General features: G+C 43.4%; 2 protein-coding genes across 2 annotated transcripts; both read left to right on the top strand.

Moving 5' to 3' along the window:
* Window positions 1-5790: 5790 nt before the first annotated feature.
* Window positions 5791-10904, top strand: LOC125523706 (protein SCO1 homolog 1, mitochondrial). Its single transcript, XM_048688773.1, has 7 exons — window positions 5791-6006; window positions 6111-6359; window positions 6746-6836; window positions 7683-7895; window positions 9165-9254; window positions 9341-9473; window positions 10474-10904. Exons 1-7 carry the CDS (start codon window positions 5923-5925, stop codon window positions 10583-10585), a joined length of 972 nt encoding a protein of 323 aa, XP_048544730.1. The 5' UTR covers window positions 5791-5922; the 3' UTR covers window positions 10586-10904.
* Window positions 10905-14546: 3642 nt separating this feature from the next.
* On the top strand, window positions 14547-17565 carry LOC125521735 (non-specific lipid transfer protein GPI-anchored 9-like). The gene is made up of 3 exons (XM_048686800.1): window positions 14547-14990; window positions 15820-15846; window positions 17225-17565. The coding sequence occupies exons 1-3, from the start codon at window positions 14669-14671 to the stop codon at window positions 17338-17340; spliced, it is 465 nt and encodes a 154-aa protein (XP_048542757.1). The 5' UTR covers window positions 14547-14668; the 3' UTR covers window positions 17341-17565.
* The last annotated feature ends 4867 nt before the right edge of the window (window positions 17566-22432 follow it).

Below are 22432 nucleotides of genomic sequence, written 5' to 3'. Positions count from 1 at the left end.
GAAAACATAGAAGTAAAGAAAGAAACACAATGAAAACAGATGGAAACAAGATAGAAAAAAATGAAAAAACAAAGAAAAGCTAAAAAACCCCAACGAAAACCAAGAAAAATGAATGAAAATCATGAGAGGAATGAATAAAACAGGTAAAAAACAAAAAAAATGGAAATTGAAGAAAATCAGTGAAGAAACAGGGAAAACCAAAAAAATAAAAGAAAATAGAAAAGGAAAGAAACCAATACGTCGACCACTGGTGCGAGCTACTTGATCTCAAACAGTGCAAAACAGAAGAAAATTGGGCAGCACAATAGCTACACGTGGTGGAAAGCTGCAAGCAAGGGGAGCATATATCTTGGTTTAAACGAGATATAGCTCCCGCGCATAAAGCGATACATAGTGGTTGGATGGTTTGGAGGAAAGTTGTATTCCCAACCTACCAGGGTTCATGTCCCGGTGCTCACATTTATCTTAAATTTATTTCAGAAATTTTGGCGATACGTGTTCAGTGGGAGGCGACGTTCTGGTCGACTACGAGGCGCCTATGGTGACATCGTAAAATCTCAAGATGATATGCCGGCTCAATCTCTTGGAGGTGTTCATTGGGTAGGGTGTGCGTGTGTGCGTTTAAATGGGTGAGTGTATGCACGTATATATGAGCACTTGCATTTATGTTGTGTTAAAAAAGTCAACACCCCCCTCCCCGGCGCTAATGTTGCGGCGCTAATTGATGCCACTACTGCATCTTGGCGGGAAGATCTTGTTCAACTGGTGTTCGTCCCTATTTTGACGTAGAAGCTATCTTGAAAATACCAAATTGCACCAGACACGTTGATGATTTTTGGGCGTGGCATCCTGATGAGAGGGGGTTGTTTTCTGTCCGGTCATTTTATCACATCATCATGAACATGAAGAGAGCTAGGGAGGACTGGATAGAGCATCAAGGAGGCAGTTCGTTGGGCACCCATGAGAGTTCAAGTTGGTCGGCTATTTGGCAAACTAAAGTTCCCTCTAAAGTACATGTCTTTGCCTAGAGATTAGCGCAAAACTCGATACCAATCGGTGACGTGTACCATCACAGAAATATGACAATCAAGGATGTCTGTGCTCTGTGTGGCACGCGTGATAGTTGGAGACATTCCTTGTTGGACTCTGGTATGTCCCGAAGCATTTGGGCATTGCCAAACGAGACGATGGTGGCACACTTGTGTGTAAACCAGGATCCCAGTGCCAAGAATTGGTTGTTCACCACGCATGAGTCTCTGCAAGCCTCTGAATTCACAACAATGATTGTAAACTATGGGCCATATCGGGATCTCGACGCAAAGCAATGCGTGAGGAAATTTTCTGAAGTCCATATGCTACTCATTGGTTTGTTAGTTCTTATTTTCAAGAAGCCAAAGCTCTAGATTAATCGAAGGAGTCAAGGGGATGCTAACATTAACGTCATTGCAGCAACGTCAAGGGCGGGAGGTTTCGGAGCAGTTGGTACCATATGTCGTGACCAGCGCAGATCCTTCCTGGGTGCATCGGTGGTGGTATTTAGGAATATAATTGACCCAGCTACGTTGGAGACTTTCACAGTGAGAGAGGCACTTTCCTTGGCAAACGATCTCTATGGTCAGAGAATAATAGTGGCCTCGGATTGCAAGGTGGTGATTGACACGATCGAGAGGGGGTGTGCATCTTCTTATGGTGCAGTCATACATGAATGTCGGTATGTTCTTCAGTTTTAATTTCTTACAATTTTCGTCATGAGTTTAGGACCTTGAATGTGGAGGTCCATAGTCCTGCAAAATATGCTCTAGCTTTAGGGGTTGGCCGTCATGTGTGGTTAGGTCATCCCGGAAACCTTGCCTTCGTCCCGGTCACGGTGACACCTGAGTAATAAAGTTTGCATGTTTGCCTAAAAAAAAGAACCAACGTGTGCGCAAGACAAGCTATATATATCGAGAATCTACAAGCTCCATATGGGCTTCTTATGGCCCAATGACTCGAGTCAATCGATATGAGCGATGCAAGAATAATGCTCGCATAAAGCGGGGCGCTATTATGGAGAGGTCCTATGCGCCGCTCGTTGCGGCAAATTGTCGAGCGGACGCATAGGCGCGTCTCCAGCTGGGTCGGCCCATTTGCGCAACCCAAGTGAAAAAATCCCCAAAAAAACTCGGCTCGAGGGAGGGATCGAAACATGGACCTCCATCTTTGTACGCACGAGCCTAGCCAATGCTAAAGGTAATGTAGATCCGAACATTTTCTCAAATTCCTAACGCGAAAATTATTTTGAAAAAGTTTCTTTTTTAAAAGCGAACACTTTCCAAATTTTAGAAGAAAAAATAAAAAGCTTCAACAAATTCTTGATAAAGTGAACACTTTTTAAAATCCCGAACATTTTTTGAATTTAGAGAACAAAATTTTAAAATAGAGAACAAAATTTGAACATGAACATTTTTTAAAGCACGGGCATTATTTTATTCTTGAGAAAAAAATTTGAAACGCAGAACAAATTTGGAAGCGCAGAATTTTTTTTAAAGGATGAACATTTTTTGATCTTGAGAAAAAATTATGAAACATAGAACAAATTTGGAAGCACAAACAATTTCTTAAAGCACGAACATTTTTTGAATATTTAGAACAAATTTTGAAATGGAGAACAAATTTGGAAGCGCGAACACTTTTTGGAAACATGAACTAAAAAATGAAAGTCTAGCACATTACATTAATTTCGCAAGTTTTGAACTTTTTTGTGTAACGAGATTTTTTTGAATTTTCAGAATATTTTTAAAAAAACTGAACATTTTATGGAAAGGCAAACAAAATTTGAATATTTTGAAAAAAAATAGAAAAGGAAAAGGAAAGGAAATAAGAAACCAAAGAAAGAAAACAAACAGAAAAAACAAAAAAAGAAGAAAAGATAAAAGAAACAGAAAAGAATTTGAAAATCTGAAGAGCACAAAGGAAATAGAAAGAGAAGAAAAAGGAATTGAAAAATGAAATAAAGAAACATAAAAACAAAGAAAGAAGAAATAAAGAGAAAGAGAAAAAGAAAGAGAAAAGGAAAAAACTAGTGAAAACCGGTTCAAGAACTGTTGACACCGGATTTTGGCATTAAAAAGATGATTAAGAAGGCTTTAAATAGAAAAGTGCTCAAATTGAGAAAGTTCCGTATCGTCAAAAGGAAAAACTTTGATATTTGGGCCGTAGCCATCCGATCTAATCTCTAAGGCCGAAGTTGTGTTTGAAGTACTGAGATTTTGCATTCAGAAAACTATTCGGCTGAGTATGCCCCCAAGATGGACTCATATGAGTAATGTTTCTACACGAATTGTCTTCGTCTCGTCGAGGCGATCGATTTCGATATAAAAAACTTCTAAATCGGAGTTCGTATGCAAAAGTTAGAGCCAAAACAGTGTGCTGCATAAGTTTGCCCCGGAAGTTCCGGACAAAACTTTCAGGGAGGTTCCGGGCTAAACCGAAAGTTTGCACGCGGTGCGTCCCGGAAACTGGAATTTTAACATTATTTGCAGATTTGCGAGGCCGATTTCGACATCAAGATGACCTCGGATGAAAAAGTAATCAACTGAAGAGTTTTTCTCCATTGCAAGACCTACAATTTTGCTTTTGGGACCATCGTCATCCGAAGTAGTATGCGGCCTGCAGATTCAGTGCAAGAGGGCTACTTGATACAATTTCAGTCCGGAAGTTTCGGGCCAGATCGGAAGTTCCGGCCCTCGTAGTCCGAGTTAGGGTAACTTTTGATGATTTGGACGTGATTTGAGTCCTTTTCTTGTACGGGAAGTCCATCCGCCTCATATATATGTAAGGGGTGAAGGCCGATTGAACAACACACAATCGAACAAATCATATACCACTTTTTACCTTTACCTTTATCTCTCTCCCTCGTTCTTCTTCTTCCTCGTTCTTCGTTTGTTCTTCTAGTTGCAGGGCGACGATCCACGAGGCCCTAGGGGCGATCAGGTCGACCTAGGGCAGCCCATAGCCGCCGTGCTTCCAGACGGGGTCCCTCCCGGGCATGTGGGGTTTCGGGTCCTCAAAAGCACCCGCCGAATTGCTTGCGTACCGCGCTTCCGGACGGGTCTCCTTCGATGTGAGCTGCGGTGCATCACCCTCGGCGTTGGAGGTACATGGTGACGTGTTTGTGTGCCCAAAACCGGTCAGGAACCTTCCAGAAAGTATCCAAAACTGAATACTGTAGCGCGTGTACTATCTCATAGTTGGGCCGCCCATCTTGATCGCTAGGTCGCCAGCCTCTGTGCGTTAGCTCGACATTCTGCCGCAATGAGCGTCTGTTAGGATATTCCGCTATTATGTTCAGCCTCGCATGAAGCAACGCCCATAATAGGCCGCCAAGCGGGGACCACAGGCCTTGAACGTGTTTTTTTCTTTCATTTTCTTTCCACATTATGCTTTGTATTTTTTGAAAACTTTTAAATATACCTATTATAAGAATTACTTTACATACAGAATTAGAAATGATAATCATGCATTTGAAAAATGTTACCTGTGTATATAAAAATGTTTATAATATATACAAAATATAAAATCTATATGGAAAAAGTAGACATCAAAACATACAGACGAAAATACTAATCATGTATTAAAAACGTTAATCTTTTTATTAATTTAGAAAATACATTGTATATAAATAAAAGGTAGTTATAACAGATTGTTTTAAATAAAAATGTTAAACGTGTATATAAAAATGTTTGAGGTGTATACCAAAAATGTACAATGTGTATGCAAAATGTAGACGTAAATTTTATGTATTATAATAAGTTAATAATGTATTTTAAATATGTTAAATTTGTGAGGAAAATATTCCTGATGCACACGAAAAATATAGACTGTGTATGATAAAAAGATAACATAAAAAATATATGTATGTAAAAATGTTAATAATTTATTTGAAAATAATTTAACATGCACACAAAAATATTTCGTGTATTCGAATAAATGTTAATTGTGTATACATTTTTTTCCTCTTCTATACGAAAAGAGAAAGAAAAGTCTGATGAAAACAAAAAATCACGAAGAAACCCCAAAAAGAAACAAAGGAAATGACAGAAAAAACCCGAAGAAATCCCATGCACAAGAATGGAAAACAATGAGTACTGAGAAAAAATAAAGAAAAATGTTGAAAATTGGTAGAAAGCAAGAAAGAAACAAAACTACGAAAAAAGAAAGAAAAGGAAAAAAAATAGTGTAAACAAAGAAAAATGAAGAAACGAAAAACCAATGAAAACCATGGAAAGAATGAAAAAAACCAGTGAAAAACAAAGAAACTAAACAAAACCGATAAAGAAACAGAGAAAACCAAAAGAAAATGAAAACAAGGAAGATACGTGCACGTCGACCACCACGAGCAAATGACTTGATCACAAACTGCGAAAAACGGAAGAAAATGGGCCGTTACAACAATTACATGTGGTGGAAAGCCTCAGACGAGGGGAGCATATATCTCGGTTTAAGAGGGATATAGCTACCGCGCATAAAGCGATACATATCAACACCATCTCTGTTTTGTGTTAAAAAACACCATCTCAATTTTCCCCTCTCAATCAAAAGGAAAACCAACCTCTCAGCTTTTTTTTTCTTCAAGAATCACCATCCTCTCAGCTGAGAGTGTTTTGAGGCTTTGTTTTATTTTTGAGCGAAGTGTTTTGAGGCTTTGCTGTATCTGAAATGTCAGGCCCAGCATAATCTCTTTGGGCCTTCATGTAGTATCTGTCTGTTTAACAGGCCTGGCCATAAAGTAAAGGCCCGGAAGCCCTCAGCCCTCACTTGCTAAACAAGTAAGAAACTTTGCTCCAAACCCCCCGGCGGCGCCGTCTCCTCCTCCCGCACCTCCGCCGCCGCGTCTCACGGGAGCGAGAGAGGCAGCACAAGACGACGACGACGGCAACCGCGATGAGGAGGCACGCGCTCCAGCTCGTCGCGCGCGCGGTGCGCGCCTCCGCTCCCCGTCCCCATCCTCCGCGCCATCCCCATCAGGTGAGCACGAGCCCCGCCCGTCCCAAATCTGCCGTTCCGCCGTTCCTCTTCTGTCGCTAAAGCAGCGCATGGGTTTGTCTGTGCGTGTCTTCTTCGCGCGGCAGGTCGCCGCGCTGAGAGCGTCGACGGGTTTCTTCTGGACCGAAGCCGCTGCAGGCGCGTCTGCATCTGCTACTGCCGAAGCGGCGCAGGGCGGGTCGAAGTCCGCTGCGGCTGCGGCTGCGTCTTCTGGCGCGGCGCAGGCCGCTTCGAAGCCCGCGGCGGTGGCGTCGGGCTCTGAGGGGGGGGGGGGGGGGGGGGGGGGGGGGGGGAAGTCGCAGCAAGGGGACTCCGGGAAGTCCGTCCGAGGAGGGGTAAGCTGTGTTTCAGACGCCCTCCATTTTTTTTTACATATGTGCTTTGCTGTGTGATGCGGGTTCTGAGTCGGAATTACTGAAACCTCTGTGTTACCACATCGTGGAACTGAGAGATTTAGGACAACTTCTGAAAACGAGGCGCCAGAAATGGGTCATTTCTGTCTTCTGTCATTGGAAGTGCTAGCTGCATATGCGCTTTGCTGTGTGATGCGGGTTCTGAATCAGAACTACTGAAACTTGTGGGTTGCCGAAATGTGGAACCAAGAGATTTAGGACTAGTGATCCTTTGAATACGAGGCACCAGAATTGGGCCATTTCTGCCTTATGTTATTGAAAGTGCTAGTCGAGGAGTAATTCTCAGTGGTTATGTTGCTTGCTTGCAGCCCGTCTCGTGGTTGAGTTTTCTTCTGCTTCTTGTGACCGGAGGAGGAATCATAGTCTACTACGACAAGGAAAAGAAGCGTCACATTGAAGGTAGATTACTATGGTGAGTTAGTGTAGTTTTATTTTGTGTGGATCTACCATATATGGGGTTTGTAATCATGTTTCAACTCGCAGTACTGGGATATTAGTACTGCCAAGAGAAACTTTATTGCGATGCCATTTCAGATAGAAAGTTGGAATGTATAGCGGTTCCATATCTTTGGAAAAGATATATATAATCCCAGGCAGCGTAAGGCTTAAGGGGGGGACAGTCTGAGATGAATTTTACATTGATAGCAATTTAATAATTTCCTCTTTTGATTCTTGTAGTAAAGCACGATTGGACGAACTGACAGAACAATCTATTTTCGATGCCATATCTGCAGATTAATCAGTTCTGATGTTTCTGACTGTAATACTCTTTCACCCGAGAATCGGGTATTTCTAGCTGCTACCCTATCATGTGAATATGCAGAAGAGTATCTTATTTTGCTTCTTTTATTTACTAAAGCGTGAATCAACTAACTATTTTTAATGCTACATCTGCTGATTAATTAATTATAATGTCTGATTATCAATACTCTTTTGCCTGCGGAACAATAATTCTAGCTCCATCCAACTCTATCATGTGATCACGCAGATAGTTACTCATACCAGTCATAAGTCCATTTAGGTCCGATATGCTGGATGTTAGTATGTTCTGCTATTTTATCTGTGCATTTTGACATGTTCCTTCACTTGAATGAGAAAAAATATATTTCGAATATGGGGGAGGCCAATGCTACCATGTCTTTACTAACGTTTTGTGGAAGTGCCATCCATGTGCAAACAATTTACTCCTTAAACTTCTATATTGTTTAATCTAGCGTGACTAATCTCTTGTCCCTTGTTTCTCAGAGCTGAAGAACAATACGAACTCAGTAAAGCCAGCACAAACAGTAGGAACTGCTGCTATTGGTGGTCCATTCAGTCTTCTAAATCATGATGGGAAAGCCGTCACTGAAAAGGATTTCTTGGGTAAATGGACGCTGCTATATTTTGGGTTCACACACTGCCCTGACATCTGTCCAGATGAACTGCAGAAGATGGCTGCTGCTATTAATAAAATCAGTAAGTCAATTGGATCTTGCTTTGACTAGAACTGTTGTGTGCCGAGTTAATCATAAAGCACACTTATCTTCTTTTGGTCAAGCTAATTTTTTTATTGGGCAATGAATCAGTTTAATTGTCAGTTCATCACTGTCTCACTGTTAACCTGCAAACAATGTTTTTATATGAAAATTATATGATGCTGCACATATGTATATTTGCAAATCTCTGTTGGCGCATGGGCATGGCAGAAGGAATTTGTGTACCGCTCATATCTTTTACATAATACTCCCTCCGTTCCTTTATGTAAGGTGTATTTTTTTGGGTGCGGTCACCAAGACACACAATTGAGAAGAATTTTGGACGAATATAATCTTAACTATTTAGGTGGTTAGCAGCTTAATTAGCGGCAACTAATAAGCAGCGACCTAATGACACGCAGCTAAATCCTGCTGCATTGGAATAAAATCAATTCGCTGGGATGGAAGAGAGAGAAATGTGAGTGCATGCAATCAAGGAGAGAGATTCTTTTTTTACTACCTTCCAATTTGCGATCTCATACTTCTTTTTATGGAAGGCACATACTGGATGGTGGAGTTTCACAAATGGAAACTGAGGAGAGAAATACACCTTACATTGTTAGATTTTTATGAAAAATAAATACACCTTATATAAAGGAACAGAGGGAGTAGATAATACTGGTGATCGCTATAGTACATAAATGAATTGGTTGTTTTTCCCCTTGCTGAAGCCAACCCCAATAAATTTGATTACACAGAACACCTCAACTATGTTAGGTCGGATGTTACCCAGCTACCCTGTATTGTGGAAATATAACTTTAGAGCCCCAACGAACATTAGGATGTGATTGTTTTGTCTGCTTTAGACTTTCAGCTACATGTACATCTGTACTCATCTCCTGTATAACACATATTGTGCCACAGTGGAGTTTCAGGATATAGTTTGATTTGTCGTAGTCTATGTTTTTAAAGCGTCCCTAAGGCGATGCCTAGGCGTCGAAGCGCTCCCCCTCCGCTTTGGAAAATCGACCGCTTTGGGCGCCTAGGCGTCCAAAGCGCCCGCCTAGGCGTCGCCTAGGCGCCAAAGCGCCCCCCCTCCCTAAGGCGGTAAGGCGTCGCCTTAAAAACATAGGCCGTAGTTAAAGATTCCAAAAAGGACAAAAAATGAAACAAAACAGCACTAGCAGACATAGATCTTTTTTTTTGTTTGTTCAATTTTTGGATGGTTTCCATGGATATCATCATAAAGTTTTGCTTTCATTTTCTTCAGAGGAAAAGGCAAAACTAGAAATTGTGCCAGTATTCATCTCAGTTGATCCTGAAAGAGACACTGTTGAGCAAGTCCATGACTATGTTAAAGGTACGCAATTTCTAGCAGTGGTGGGTTGCTCATTTGTATTGCTTTCAGCTGTGATGTCAAACTACTGTCACTTGTCTGTGTTGCAGAGTTCCATCAAGATCTCATAGGACTAACTGGTACCTCTGATGAGGTGAGGAAGGTTGCTCGTGCTTATCGAGTCTACTATATGAAGACAGAGGAGGAGGGTTCTGACTACCTTGTTGATCATTCAATCGTCATGTATGTAAAAAAGTTCTTAACATTTTCTATTATTTTATCACTCTCCTTTGATTTTTGATGTTATATGTGATCTGCAGTAGATATGCACTAATCAATAGGATAGCAATTTTACTGTATACAGTAACGAAACCAAAAGTAGAAGACCTCCATTAGAGGGAAAACAATTAGGTCATTCTTGCCTTTGCCAGTTCTCGAACCAAAACGTCTGATGGGCCAACTTGCCCTGTTCAAACGGGGACTTGACCTGGCATACAACATGCTGTTGTCCTTTGTAATAAGTCCAGCTGCAACTAATTAATGTGTCTCCCAAACTGAACCATTCAAGCAAGCAATATTTGTTGGGTGCAAACCCATGTGGCACCCATTATAGATCATACTCGTACTTTGTTGTGATGAGTGATGATTATAGGCTGTCCAGGTACACCGTGGAATCTGTCGCTGTCTCCATTAGTGAGTTGTTCTTCATTTTCACTAACTTTTGTATCCATCTACTATAATGAGAGTTGATTATGGTGTTGACCGTACTTCATTTTAAGTTGTTCAGTCGGGAGATCATTAATCATGTCTAGTAAGTGTGTACCACCAAAGAGGTATTTTCAGCCTATCTATCACGAAGCTGAAATATCATGATGCAAAGAGTAGGGACTGCTGACTACTCCCTCCGTTCCTAAATATTTGTCTTTCTAGATATTTTCAACAAGTGACTACATACGGAGCAAAATAAGCGAATCTATACTCTAAAATATGTCTATATTCATCCGTATGTGGTAATCCATTTGAAATGACTAGAAAGACAAATATTTCGGAACGAAGGGAGTATGTTTACCGAGAATTAGCAATTAACAAGTTGGTTGTTGGATGTTCGTTTATGTAAAGACTAGGTACCCTTTTTTTCGCGGGATGTAGACTAGGTACCGACCTGATGTTCGTTTATGCCGTCATTTCGCGTTAGTGGTACATGTTAAATAAATGCTGACCGTATGGCCATCTACTTGTACAGGTACTTGATGAACCCGAAAATGGAGTTTGTCAAATTCTTCGGCAAGAACTATGACGAAGACACCCTGGCCGAAGGCATCATCAAAGAGGTCCGAGAGCACAAGAGGAGCTGAGCAGAAATCACGCGCACCATTTTGTCTTGTTGCCATTTAGAACTTATTATTATATCCTTGAATAAACAAATTCTGACTCCGTTGCTGCTGCTACTAGTTCACGCGTTTTCACTTTCCCTTTTTTAAATCTTGATGCCTCTTTTGCTGTGGCAGATTTTGTTGCACCGGCACTGTTTTGCTATAGTGCGTGACAACTGAAGGTGCTCTGTTGAGTGATGTGATTGTTCAGTACTTTGACTCTTGTGTTATAGGATTGGAGTATCATCAAAGAACTAGCTATGAACACGGATGCGTGAAAGTTTGCTATTCATGTGTCAAAGCCATGAGTTGGTCGCGAGATCTTATGACTTTCATCTCTAATCTACCCCAACTTGTTTGATACTAAAGGCTTTGTTGTAGGACTTTCATCTCTAGTCTACCGCCACGTCCGATTTTCATTAAAGAAAACCATGTAGGATTTTTATTAAAGAAAACCATGTAGTTCAGAACATTTCTACCAACACTAGCCCTATTGAAGGCGGAAATCCGCTGGTGCTTCCGGGAGCGCGCGCTCTTATACAAGAAAAAAATATATGTGCATGTTACGTCAAGTTTCAGAGAAAACTGACGATTTTTGTGGCTTTTGTAACAAAGACAAAAGGATGTCTTGTGAAAAAACAATTTTTAACATCGAATTTTGTCTTTTTTCACACACAACACATAAGTTGTCGGTTATTCGCGAAACAACTTTGTGAGCATATACAATATCAAGATGTATGTACCATATTTCTGTTTAGAATTATTTGACATTTCAAAATATGTTTAAAACAGATTTTAAAAATCAGGAGCGCGCGCTCCCATGTGCCAAAACGCTACTACCTCCGTCTAGGTGAATAAGTCATTCGTGCAGTTCTAGGTCATCGATTTGAGAAATTAAATATGTGTTATATGTCATGAAAAGTATATCACTAGATTTCTATACGAAAGTATTTTCTAAATATATATTTTTTGTCACATATAATACATACTACCTCTCTCTTAGTTTACAGGGCGTGCGCGTGTCCCTAGGTCATCAATTTGACCAACCTAATACAAGTCATATATTATAAAAAATATATCAATATAAACTTCAGATGTTCTATTTTCAAACTGTATAATTTTTGTGTTATATAGTTTATATTAAGGTGATAAAATTGGCAATCTAGATATACGCGTAGGACTTGTAAACTGAAACGGAGGTAGTACTTAGATAGTTAAATCGTCGATCTAGAACTACGCGAATGACTTATTCACCGAGACGGAGGTAGTACTCTCGACTGAAGGATCCATCACTGACTGGGTCACAGGTCGACCACGGCCAGCGCCACTACATACTACTCCCTCCGTCCGGGTTTATTAGGTTGTTCGTAATGGGAGTATCATAGGTAGTATCATGCATGCCAACTAAGCAATTTTGATGAAGTGGCATAGAATTAAATGAAGAAAGAGAGGCTTGAGTATCATATCATGATACCGTATCATATTAAATGATGTGCTACTTTGTGTCATGCATGACAATAAATATATTTCTCTATGATACTAACATATGATACTATGCATTAGAGATGTAGTATCATAGACTAATATCATATGCATGATACTAATATATGATACTCCCCATTACAACCAGTCTTAGGCCTAAAGACAACTTCTCTTAGATCAAGACACATAGTAATTTGCTCACATTAATTCTTTCATTCCACTCCCAATGCACTCTCTCACATGCATGCAGCCAATGAAAAAGCACACATGAAGTGTATTAAGGCCCTGTTTGGTTCATAAGTCCTAGGACTTTTTCCAGTCCCAACTAAAAAGTTCCTAGTCCCTAAAAAGTCCCTCCTGTTTGTTTCCAGAGACTAAAAAGTCTCTAGTCCCTTTCTAGAGGTTATTAAATGACCATGTTGCCCCTAGTATATAGAAAAATAACAATCAAACAACATCATGGGGTGGCGGGCCACTGGATGCATGGAGAGGCATTGTTGGAAAAGTCCCAAAAAAGACTCTCCTTGAGAGTCTTCTTCATTTAGTCCCAAATGCCTAGTTTAGTCCCTAAAAAGTCCCTCCCGTTTGGTAAAAAAGTCTCTAAAAGTGACTTTTTCTAGTCCCTATACAAAAAAATCCCTAGATACAAACACCCCCTAACTTTTCAGCCATGACACCAACAACAATAGCTTTCAATACAACCAATGAAATGGTTGCATGCATGCACCTTTCCAACGCGGGTCCTTATAAAAGGGGACATGCTTGTGATGCTGAGAGGCCTAATAAACCCGGGCGGAGGGAGTAACATTCAAGATTCAGCATGTACGACTGTTCAGTAAAAATAAATACTCTAGTCAAATGTCAAATGTGCCCGGTTCATATGTTGGCATGGAAAAATGGCATGAAGAAAAGCCTCTGCGCGTGGTTTGGTTTCTTCACGTGGAATCGATTGGCTGTCACGGTGGGCAGGCACGTTCCTCCGCGGCGCGTTCCCGTCGTCCGTGAGAGGAGCGCGCACAGATTCAGGCGGAGACTTTTTCACATGCAGAGCAGCCCCGTGTCGTGGTCTCTGCGCGGCCGGCGATCGAGACGAGACGTCTGCCACGGCTGCTCTGCCGCGCTGCGCTGTCAGGTCAGACCTCACCGCCAGTCAAGGCGGCCCACGACGAATTCGTCCGGCGAGGCTCGGCCGCAAGTTTCAACCGAACCCAACTGACCCCGAGTCGCACACACGTATTGTTCGTTTCCGGAGGAAGAAAAGGCGTGACACGGACAGGCTAAAGCTCGTGTCTTCTTCTATTCACGACCGTGATGCAGCAATCGCATAATCTTTGTGGGCTACATAAATAAATAAATAGAGTAGTATTTTTATTTCCTGTATGCTTGGTCAACATATAGAGAGGTTTGATTTAGAATTTCAACTAAAAACTTCTGGTCTGTTCATCATCTGTCTTGCAACGGCAAAAATTACATCTAAATCCATAGAGAACGCAACAACAACTACAAGCACTGGAGCGAGCCAGAGATGCGCCGCCGCCGCTATCGCCCCTCACTCACCAGAGCGGGGCAAAGCTTGTTTAAGCAGACAACCAACAACTCGTCCTGCTAAGACCTCGCATGACCGACGCATCAGAAGAAGAACCGCCGCCGGTGAAGAGAAGCTTACGTCGGAAGGATTCAAGCTGTAAACTCACGAGTAAAGACAACATCCAGCATCAACGGTGATCCGCTGAAGGCCAACACCGACTGAGTCCCATGATATCTGCCGGAGACACACCCCTTATGCCCTCCGACAACGTCGGACGCATCGCCGGGGCAACCTTAGGTAGACGGTTTCTACGAGGGACTTGTTCCATCTTCAAGGAAACCCTAATCACCTAGATTGTCGACGAGAGGGGACGAAGGGAGACAATGGAAAAAGAAATATAGAACACCATGGATTGTATTTTTGAACTATATAAATAAATGGAGCGGTATATATTTCTGTGTATACTTGGTTAAAATATAGAGAGGTTTGATTCTAGAATTTGAATTAATTTGAAGCAGAGAGTGAGTAACAACATTGGATTCGCTACAAATTGAACGTCATACTTTCTATCTATCATGGCAAATCAATGAAAAACATTCGATTTGGCATGATAACAACATGATTTGACACAAAAACATTACCGATAACAATTGATTTTACACCATTTTTTTTATAGAATCCGAGAGACACGAGTTGCTGCATTTATTTATAAACAAAGATTCTGCAGCCTTTGAATTTGAATCGCACAGAGCACCCCCGCAAAATAAAAGTAGTAGAAACAAAAATCAGACGGGGTAGGCTGCCAAGTGTCGATGGACATTTCTCGGAACCCGAAAAGTCTAAATCGGAAACCGCGAGCGAATACCGTTCGTCGCTGGATGCTGTCCTCTCTCGGAACACGCGGCGCGCTCCTCTCATAAAAGCGGCAGCAACCCAACCCTCTGTATCTGTAGACGGTGCCAGAGCCAGAGTCCACGCTCCGGAAGAAAAAGACACCGCCTTTCTTCGCTCTTCTCCTCCCCCTCGTGACACCACTGCACAGCAGGGAGAGACAGATGGCGATGCGGGCGCCGGCGGCGGTGCTGCTTCTGGCGGTGGCGAGCGTGCTGGCGGCGGGCGCGGCGGCGCAGTCGGCGGGCACGCCGGCGTGCGCGTCCAAGCTGACGGGCTGCGCCGGCTACATGAACGGCACGGACGCGCAGAAGCCGCCGGAGACCTGCTGCGGCCCGCTCCGGGACGCCGTCAAGAACGAGAAGCCCTGCCTCTGCGCGCTCTACGCCTCGCCCGAGATCTTCAAGGCCTTCAACATCAACGTCACCGACGCGCTCCGCCTCTCCAAGCGCTGCGGTGTCTCCGAGGACGTCAGCAGCTGCCCCAGTAATTCACCCGCCCCCCCTCCCTCCCCCTCCTATTTTAGGATTTTTTTTACCGCGCGGAATGTTTGTCTGCTTCATTTCAGATGCGATTTGCTCCACCTGCTTCCACGTTTTAGGAATTTAATTGCAGAGTAATTGTAAATGCTCAAGCAATGCATGTTTGATCCGACGATGGTGGAAATTACTGTTGAATTGCGGGATCAATCTGTCTAAGCAACTAAGCAACACATGGCAGATCAAGATGAGCAGAGGGATAAAAAATATCCTTGATTGAACTTTTAGTTTCTGTTATCCAAGTAATGGGAAATGGGTTGATCCTGTTTTGGAGAAAACCCGGCACTTACGTTTACGCGTTTGTTACTTCGTTGCGGGTGTCGTTTCGAAGTTGGTCTTTAGCAATTCTGCTGACTGTCGCCATCAAATGGCTGTATAGCAGGAAGAGGCAAAATCTAGATGTGAAATCTTGGACCAGATGGCTTGCAATGAAGAGGGGAAAAAAAGGATGTTGAAGGCATCAAGAGTTCCTAGATGCCTTCATCTTCCCCACTCCAGATGTGGTGCTAATCTTAGTTAAATCCAGCGACTTTAGGGTGTCAGTTTGTCAGATTATGCTATGGGGACATTAGTCTAAGCCCAGTCTTGGATGCATTGTTTTATCCATTTTACTTTGCGGTGGTTAAACCGGTTCTGAAAATTATATAGTTTGACCTGTACTTGTCCAACTGCCATAATCTATTCTTTGACCATGCCAGTAGCTGGCATTTTGTTCTGATCATTTCAGTATTTATCGTACTGTCATTTGCTGATCTCATTGTATTTTCAATTCGCAGGCGCCTCTCCGACCAAGTCTCCTCCAGGTAATATATGTCTCTCATGCTTTCTAAAGAGTACTACTACTAGTATACTGACTAAACTAGCCACTTGCCCTGTTATCTGAATCGTGACACTTTGCCAGCTGAAACTTGCCTGATTAAAGAATGATTTCTGATACCGCGGCGGCAAATTGATGCAAGCCACGTTAGTTAGTTTAGGATGCGTTTGGTTGAAGGTGTCATATGAATGGGTTGGGACCGTCCAATTTTTTTGGGATTGAACCATTCAATTCATGCGTTTGGCTGAATATAAGAGATGAGCTAATTATTTAGGACGGGACCACCAGTCATGCTCACATAGTCATGCATGCAAAGGGTGGCCATTTGATTCGACCGATTTGGTTGGGTGGAACGGTTCAGCACCTTCAAGGCATATTCTCTTTTTTTGACTTGAACCATTCATGTGCTTTATAACCAAACATGTCTATTTTTTGAACGATCCCAACCCATTCATGACCACCCTTGCAACCAAACGCACCTAGTTATAGATAGAAACAACTCGTGTTGGTCGGTTATCGGATGATTGTGGCTGCTTGCAATTATATATGGGGAAAATATATTGTACTGTAGAACCAAATCACTCTATTTGCATTTTGTCATATATATGAGCATAGGACTTGGGCATGTGCTATGGCCTATGAAACATTTTTGGGAAACTAAACACTGCATGTGAGAAGAGTTAAGACATATTCAGACTTTGGAGTCAATTCATGGCGAGAGATACACAAATGTGCACCAGACGGGCTTGAATTTTCCTTTTCCGTCAGGCATGTAAGGGTAGTAGACAGAGTCCCAAGGATTGATGTGGACGACAGTGTAGCACATCCATTTGCAGATGGGGTCATTGTATCTATTCATCCATTTGGAAACATGTTCATGGCAACGCAATAAATGCATTGCATTACAAAGTAGGAATTGTAGTATTTTCCCGCTGGAATTTATTTGACGTAGATCTGCCTTGAAGGCTCACCAAACAATCGCAATCTGTACAAATTTAGGATCGTTTAGGACTTGGATGCAACTTACTGGTAGTACGCCTTGTTCCACTCACTGTGTCTGAAAATTGAAATCGAAGCTTCATATCAAGGGCCAACATGGTTGCTTCTTTATTTCTCATATAAAATCATTAACGTGAAGGTTTCCTTGAGCTGTTACCAACTTACCATAGTTGACATACTTATTCGATCTTCATAAAGGGGTTCCCTTATTTTGGTCATAAAATGAGTTTAAGAGATTAGCTGAAAACCCAACAAAAACCTGATCTCCAAGCAGGAAATCACCTTTGTCTGACCACGTTTTTGTTTCGAACAGCAAACCAAAAAAAAAATGCATGACCTCACAAACATCTTGGTGTCGATTGCAGGTTCAAGTCCAAGTTCTCCGTCAGGTGGTGGCAAGAGCGCCGGGCACCGCACCATGTCGGCCGGCTTCGCGGGGCTGATGAGCCTGTTCCTGGTCCTGTGGTCTGCCCTGGCATAAGAAACCGGCGATTCGGCATGATGATAGACATGATCTTCTTTCGGCTTATATATCCCATGGTAGATGAGCTGCAGCTCTGGTGGTAGTTCTTGGCGGTGTCGTCGCATTTGTTTTGCCGTGTATTGGTTGGTGTTGCCAGTTCAGTAGATTTGCTGTGAATAAGGATTTCGGCACTCTCTTCAGACCTGTGATGACCAGAGCAGAGTGGGCATTGTGTGAGACGTATTTCGGCTTCACTGTTTTCTTTTCTTTTATACGGTATTTGAGAGAGATTTGTGCTAGTAAGAGGAGGCCACTCACGCCTAGAATTCGATGGGAATTTGTTGTTTTTAGACCACCACAGATCTAGCCCAGCGACATGCCTCCACGCCGGCGAGGGGTGCTCGCGCTAGCTGCGCCCATGCTTCCCTCACCCCAACAACTTGCGCCACCCATCCGCGAGAGAATCCCAGAGATCCTGCGGCTGATTTCTCCGGTTCCGCAGGCGGTACTCACGGCGACCAGAGCCAGGGGGTGGACGGAGCGCGCGACCAAGATCCGGGACGCTACCTTCGAGTGGATCCGGTGCGTGCAGGATTGGAAGGCGGCGGATCGGGCGGTTGTGGAGGCGACCACACCGGAATTGAGATCTGCGGCCATGAAGGTTGCCGAAATCCAATGAAGGAGGGCGGATGTGGAACAAAGGAAGCTACCACGGCGAATCTTCGAGGAGGCCACGTTGGAGGAGAGGGCAAGGATGCCCCCGTTTCCGTCCTCCCCGCCGGCCGAATTCGTGGTCTGGGCGAGGGCGGAAGCAAAATCGGAAGAGCCACGGCGAGCCCTCCGCTGGGAGTGCATCCTTGGCGTCATTCCGCCGAGCGCTTGAGGACTGTTGCGGGTGGGGTGGACCCACTGCCTCGCCGCGACACGCTGGAGCCGTTGTGGTTTGGAGACCGCGGTGAGGTTCCGCCGGGCGCCCGTTCGAGATATAACAAAGGGATTTGTATCCCAAGGGGACAGGTTAGTCATACGATTTCGCAACCGATGATAGTGTTGGAACCATTAGAGGTTGGGCAGAGCTTGTGCTTGGAGAATCGGGAATCATCGTCGGCGGCGAGGTCCAAACCGCCGGAGTTGGGGGATTTTTCCCTTGAGATGTGTGGGAGCACATTTGGGCGGGATAACGTGGGCCCCGTTGCCACATCCCTCCCACCAATTAGATGCGAGAGAGTGAAAACGCCTTTGGCAATTACGCTTCCTCCTCGAGACGGCGCGGAGGAAACTATTTCTAGGGTTTTCGGACAACTCTGGTCCATTCCCTCCCCCGCCGTCGCCAGCCTCGCCCTCTTTCGCCAAGTAAAACCACCACCACGCTGGGATGGCTCCGGAAAGATCTAGCTCGTTCTGGGTGTTTTTCTCCCTCTGATCTCTTCCCAGTCAAACATCTCCGGCCGTTTGACCCTCCTCCGACACAGCTCAAGACCATCAGGGAGGGGATTGGGGAGGGATCCAAATCCTTTGCTCAGGCTGTCATGGCGGACAAGAATGCACCGCCGGGGGGACTGAAGCAACGCGCCCCGGCCTAGCAGAAGATCTCAGGGCATCGCCAAGCCGCGGGGAGCGCGCGAACTGCTACCGTTCCCAGCAAAGGTGCTGCCCCTCCTGCACAAGCTTCAGTGGCTGCGCCCCCGTCGCCGGTCCCTCCTCCCCCACAGGTGCAAGTCTTCGATGAGCGATACAAGGATATGGTTTGCTTTACCTGTGGAGGCCCTGGCCACTACGTTGGTAATTGCATTCAGAAGAAAACATGCTTCATCTGTGGATTGGAGGGGCACAATGTCAACAATTGCGCAGCCTGGGCGCAACCTCACCAAGTGGCCACATTCTTCGGGAGTTCTGCTTTTGGGCTGGGATTCTATCACATAGACGCTCTTGTGGGTCGAGAAGCAAATTGGCTGAACTTCAGAAACTGTGGAGAAGTGTGGGTCATGAAAGGTGAAATCAACAAGTCGGATCTGGTTAAGAATATGTCTGGTATATTCTGCAAAAACAAGCAATGGACATGGCAGATCAGATCACTGTTAGAGAAGTAGTTCCTGGTCAGATTCCCACCCTGGAAAGATTTGAAGAACTAATTGAATTTCCTGCCTTTGATTTGCCCATCGATGGAGTCTCTGTGTCTGTTGAAAAGTGGACCGGTGCAATTGACCCATTCAGCGAGCTTACTGAAGCCTGGTTTGTCGTTGAGGGGCTGTCGTCTAAATGGTGCACATGGAAGGTCCTGTCTCAGATTGCTTCCTGCTTTGGAATCCTTGTGGATGTATATTGGAATGGCCTGATGAAGAGTTTTTATGGGAAAGTGAGAGTCAAAATTGCTTGCAGGGACCCAACTAAGATCCCCTTCGAATGGATCATGGAGATGAGGAAAAAACTCTATATCTTATCCTTTACAGTGGAAGCTTTTGACCAAGTAGGGGCTGATGATCCTAATGATGACGATGGACCTACTGACATAACTTTGGACGATGACAACAAGGCAATTGACGATGAGGAGCTGGATAAGGACATCCTAGATGATGGAGAGGAACCCATTGATGACCTGGACCTTGCCAATAGGGCCCCCACAAAAACTCCAGCTGGGAAGAAAACAACTGATGATGGTGCTACATTCCATCCCCTTGCTCTGTTAGAGGCATGTATTACTCCTGCGGGAGTTAATAAGAAGAATGAAGAAGAAACTAAGGCCCAGAGCATGTGCTCTTCGATACCCTTCTCTGAGGCTATCAAAATCCTTAGTTCTACCCACAACAAGACAAATGAGGCCAGTATGCTTGCTGCATCATCAAGTGGTAAAGCTGCTGTCACTTCCCCAATGTCTGCTCAAAAAATATACTGCTCTGGCCTGCTGGAAGAACTGGAGGACTCTGCTTCTGATACTGCTAGTGAAACTGCTAAATCAGATGAGGAAATGGATATTGTTGAAGCTCCTATAGCCAGTGGTTTGAAGATAATGTGACTTATGGAGAAAATTAAGGAAAGGTCGACACCCAAAAACAAGTGGGGACCAGTTGTTGCTCCAAGGCTGAGCTCCAGGGTACACAGCAAGCAAAACATCATGGAGAAAGCTGCAGCCTACAAAATGAAGCAAAACCTGGAAATCCCCCCTACCTTTAAAAGTAAGTCTTTTACTACTGATTCTGCATCTAGTTTAGAGGCTTATGCTTCTGTAGTTAACATCAAAATTGGTGATGATGAGATAGAGAAAAACCAGATTATTAATGACATTATTATAGATGAAACTGAAAAATGCCTTTTATTTGTTTCTCAGAATCCTGAAATATCTCTGCCTGACAATTTAGACACTGGATTTAATACTGACGCTGGAGTTTATACTCCAATAAGAGACATTCCCAACACCCACACACCAGGGGGCACTGCTGGTGTGGAAGGTGGCTCTGGGAATGCTGTGAGAGGTGGACTTTTTAGTCTGACACATCCTTTCAAAATCCCATGATTGATATCTTTTGGAATATTAGAGGTCTGGGTCAAAAAGGAAACTACAGTGCCTGTCTGACTTAGTTAACAAGTATAAGCCTTATTTTTTGGACTTTCAGGAGATTAAGAGAGAAAGTTTATCTGACTCTTTCCTCAATGCCCTAGCTGGCTCTATTGCTTATGAGTGGCATATTTTACCTGCAGTAGGTTCTGCTGGGGGTATCCTTGTGGGTACTAAGTCTAATCTTTTTGAGGTTCTTAGTGTGAGTAATAAGAAGTATTGTATTATTGTATCTTTAAAAAATAAAATTGATGGCTTTTGCCGGCACTTAATTGTGGTTTATGGAACAGCTTATGCTGTAGACAAAATTGACTTTATTGCTGAATTTCATGAAAGTATGGATGGCTTGTGCTATCCTGTTCTGTTTGGAGGTGATTTCAATCTGATTAGGGAGGCTAAGGAGAAATCCTCGGGCAATATTAATACTTCTTGGACATTTATGTTCAGTGACTAGATTAACAAATGGGGCCTTATGGAATATAAACTGTCAAACATGGTCTATACTTGGAGTAACAATCAAAATAACCCCATCTTTGCCACTATTGACATAGTTTTCTCTGCCACTAGCTGGGATAGTCACTCCCCCCTCACCACCTTGTGTGCACCGCCTAGGGTGGGGAGTGATCATGCCCCAATTCTCCTTGACTCTGGGATAGGTACATGCAACCCATCCAGACCCTTTAAATTTGAGAAGTGGTGGCTGGAACAACCAGATTTTCAAGCCCTGGTAGAAAAAATCTGGGCCACACCTTCCCCTTGCACAACTACTATTGGGACCTGGCAATTTAAAACCCAGTTATTTAGGAGAAGTGTTAAAGGATGGAGTATAAACCTAGAAGCAGCCATGAAGAAAAGAAAAAAGGACCTGCTTCAGGAATTTGATATCTTGGATGTCTTTGCTGAACAAAACAGAACTAATGTTGGGGATGTCCTCAAAATGAAACAAATCAGGAGTGAGCTTGAAGAAATTTGGAGAAAAGAGGAAACTGCCATGTGGCAGAGATCTAGAGATAGGAAGATCAAAGAGGGAGATAGAAACACATCATATTTTCATGTTGTGGCTAACCAGCGTAGGAGGAAAAATCAGTTGTCTATCTTGGAGGGTCCAGATGGACCTGTGTACTCCACTAAAGACATGCTAGATGTTGCTACTGACTTTTATAAAGACCTCTTTTGTTATGAGCCCAGACCCAATATCCATTTAGATGACCAGTTTTGGTCTGAGGAAGAGCTTGTGACAGAAGCAGAGAATGCCTCACTGGAAAAACCTTTTTCAAAAGAGGAAATCAAAGAAGCTATCATGAGCTCATATGCTAATGGGGCCCCTGGCCCTGATGGCCTCCCATTCTTGTTTTATCAACACTTTTGGGAGGTTATCAAAAATGATTTTATGGCCCTGGTGAGGGATTTTAAAAATGGGACCCTGGATATCCAGAGATTAAATTATTCTATTGTTACTCTTATCCCTAAAGAGCCTGATGCAAAAAATATGAGGAAATTCAAACCCATCTGTTTGAGTAACCACTCTGTAAAGATCTTTAGCAAAGCCATGACAAA

Source organism: Triticum urartu, chromosome 7, assembly GCF_003073215.2.
Source record: "Triticum urartu cultivar G1812 chromosome 7, Tu2.1, whole genome shotgun sequence".
In the NCBI taxonomy this organism is placed as follows: domain Eukaryota; kingdom Viridiplantae; phylum Streptophyta; class Magnoliopsida; order Poales; family Poaceae; genus Triticum; species Triticum urartu.
The sequence above is the reverse complement of the archived record's forward strand: the minus strand, read 5'-3'. Positions and strand labels throughout refer to the sequence as shown.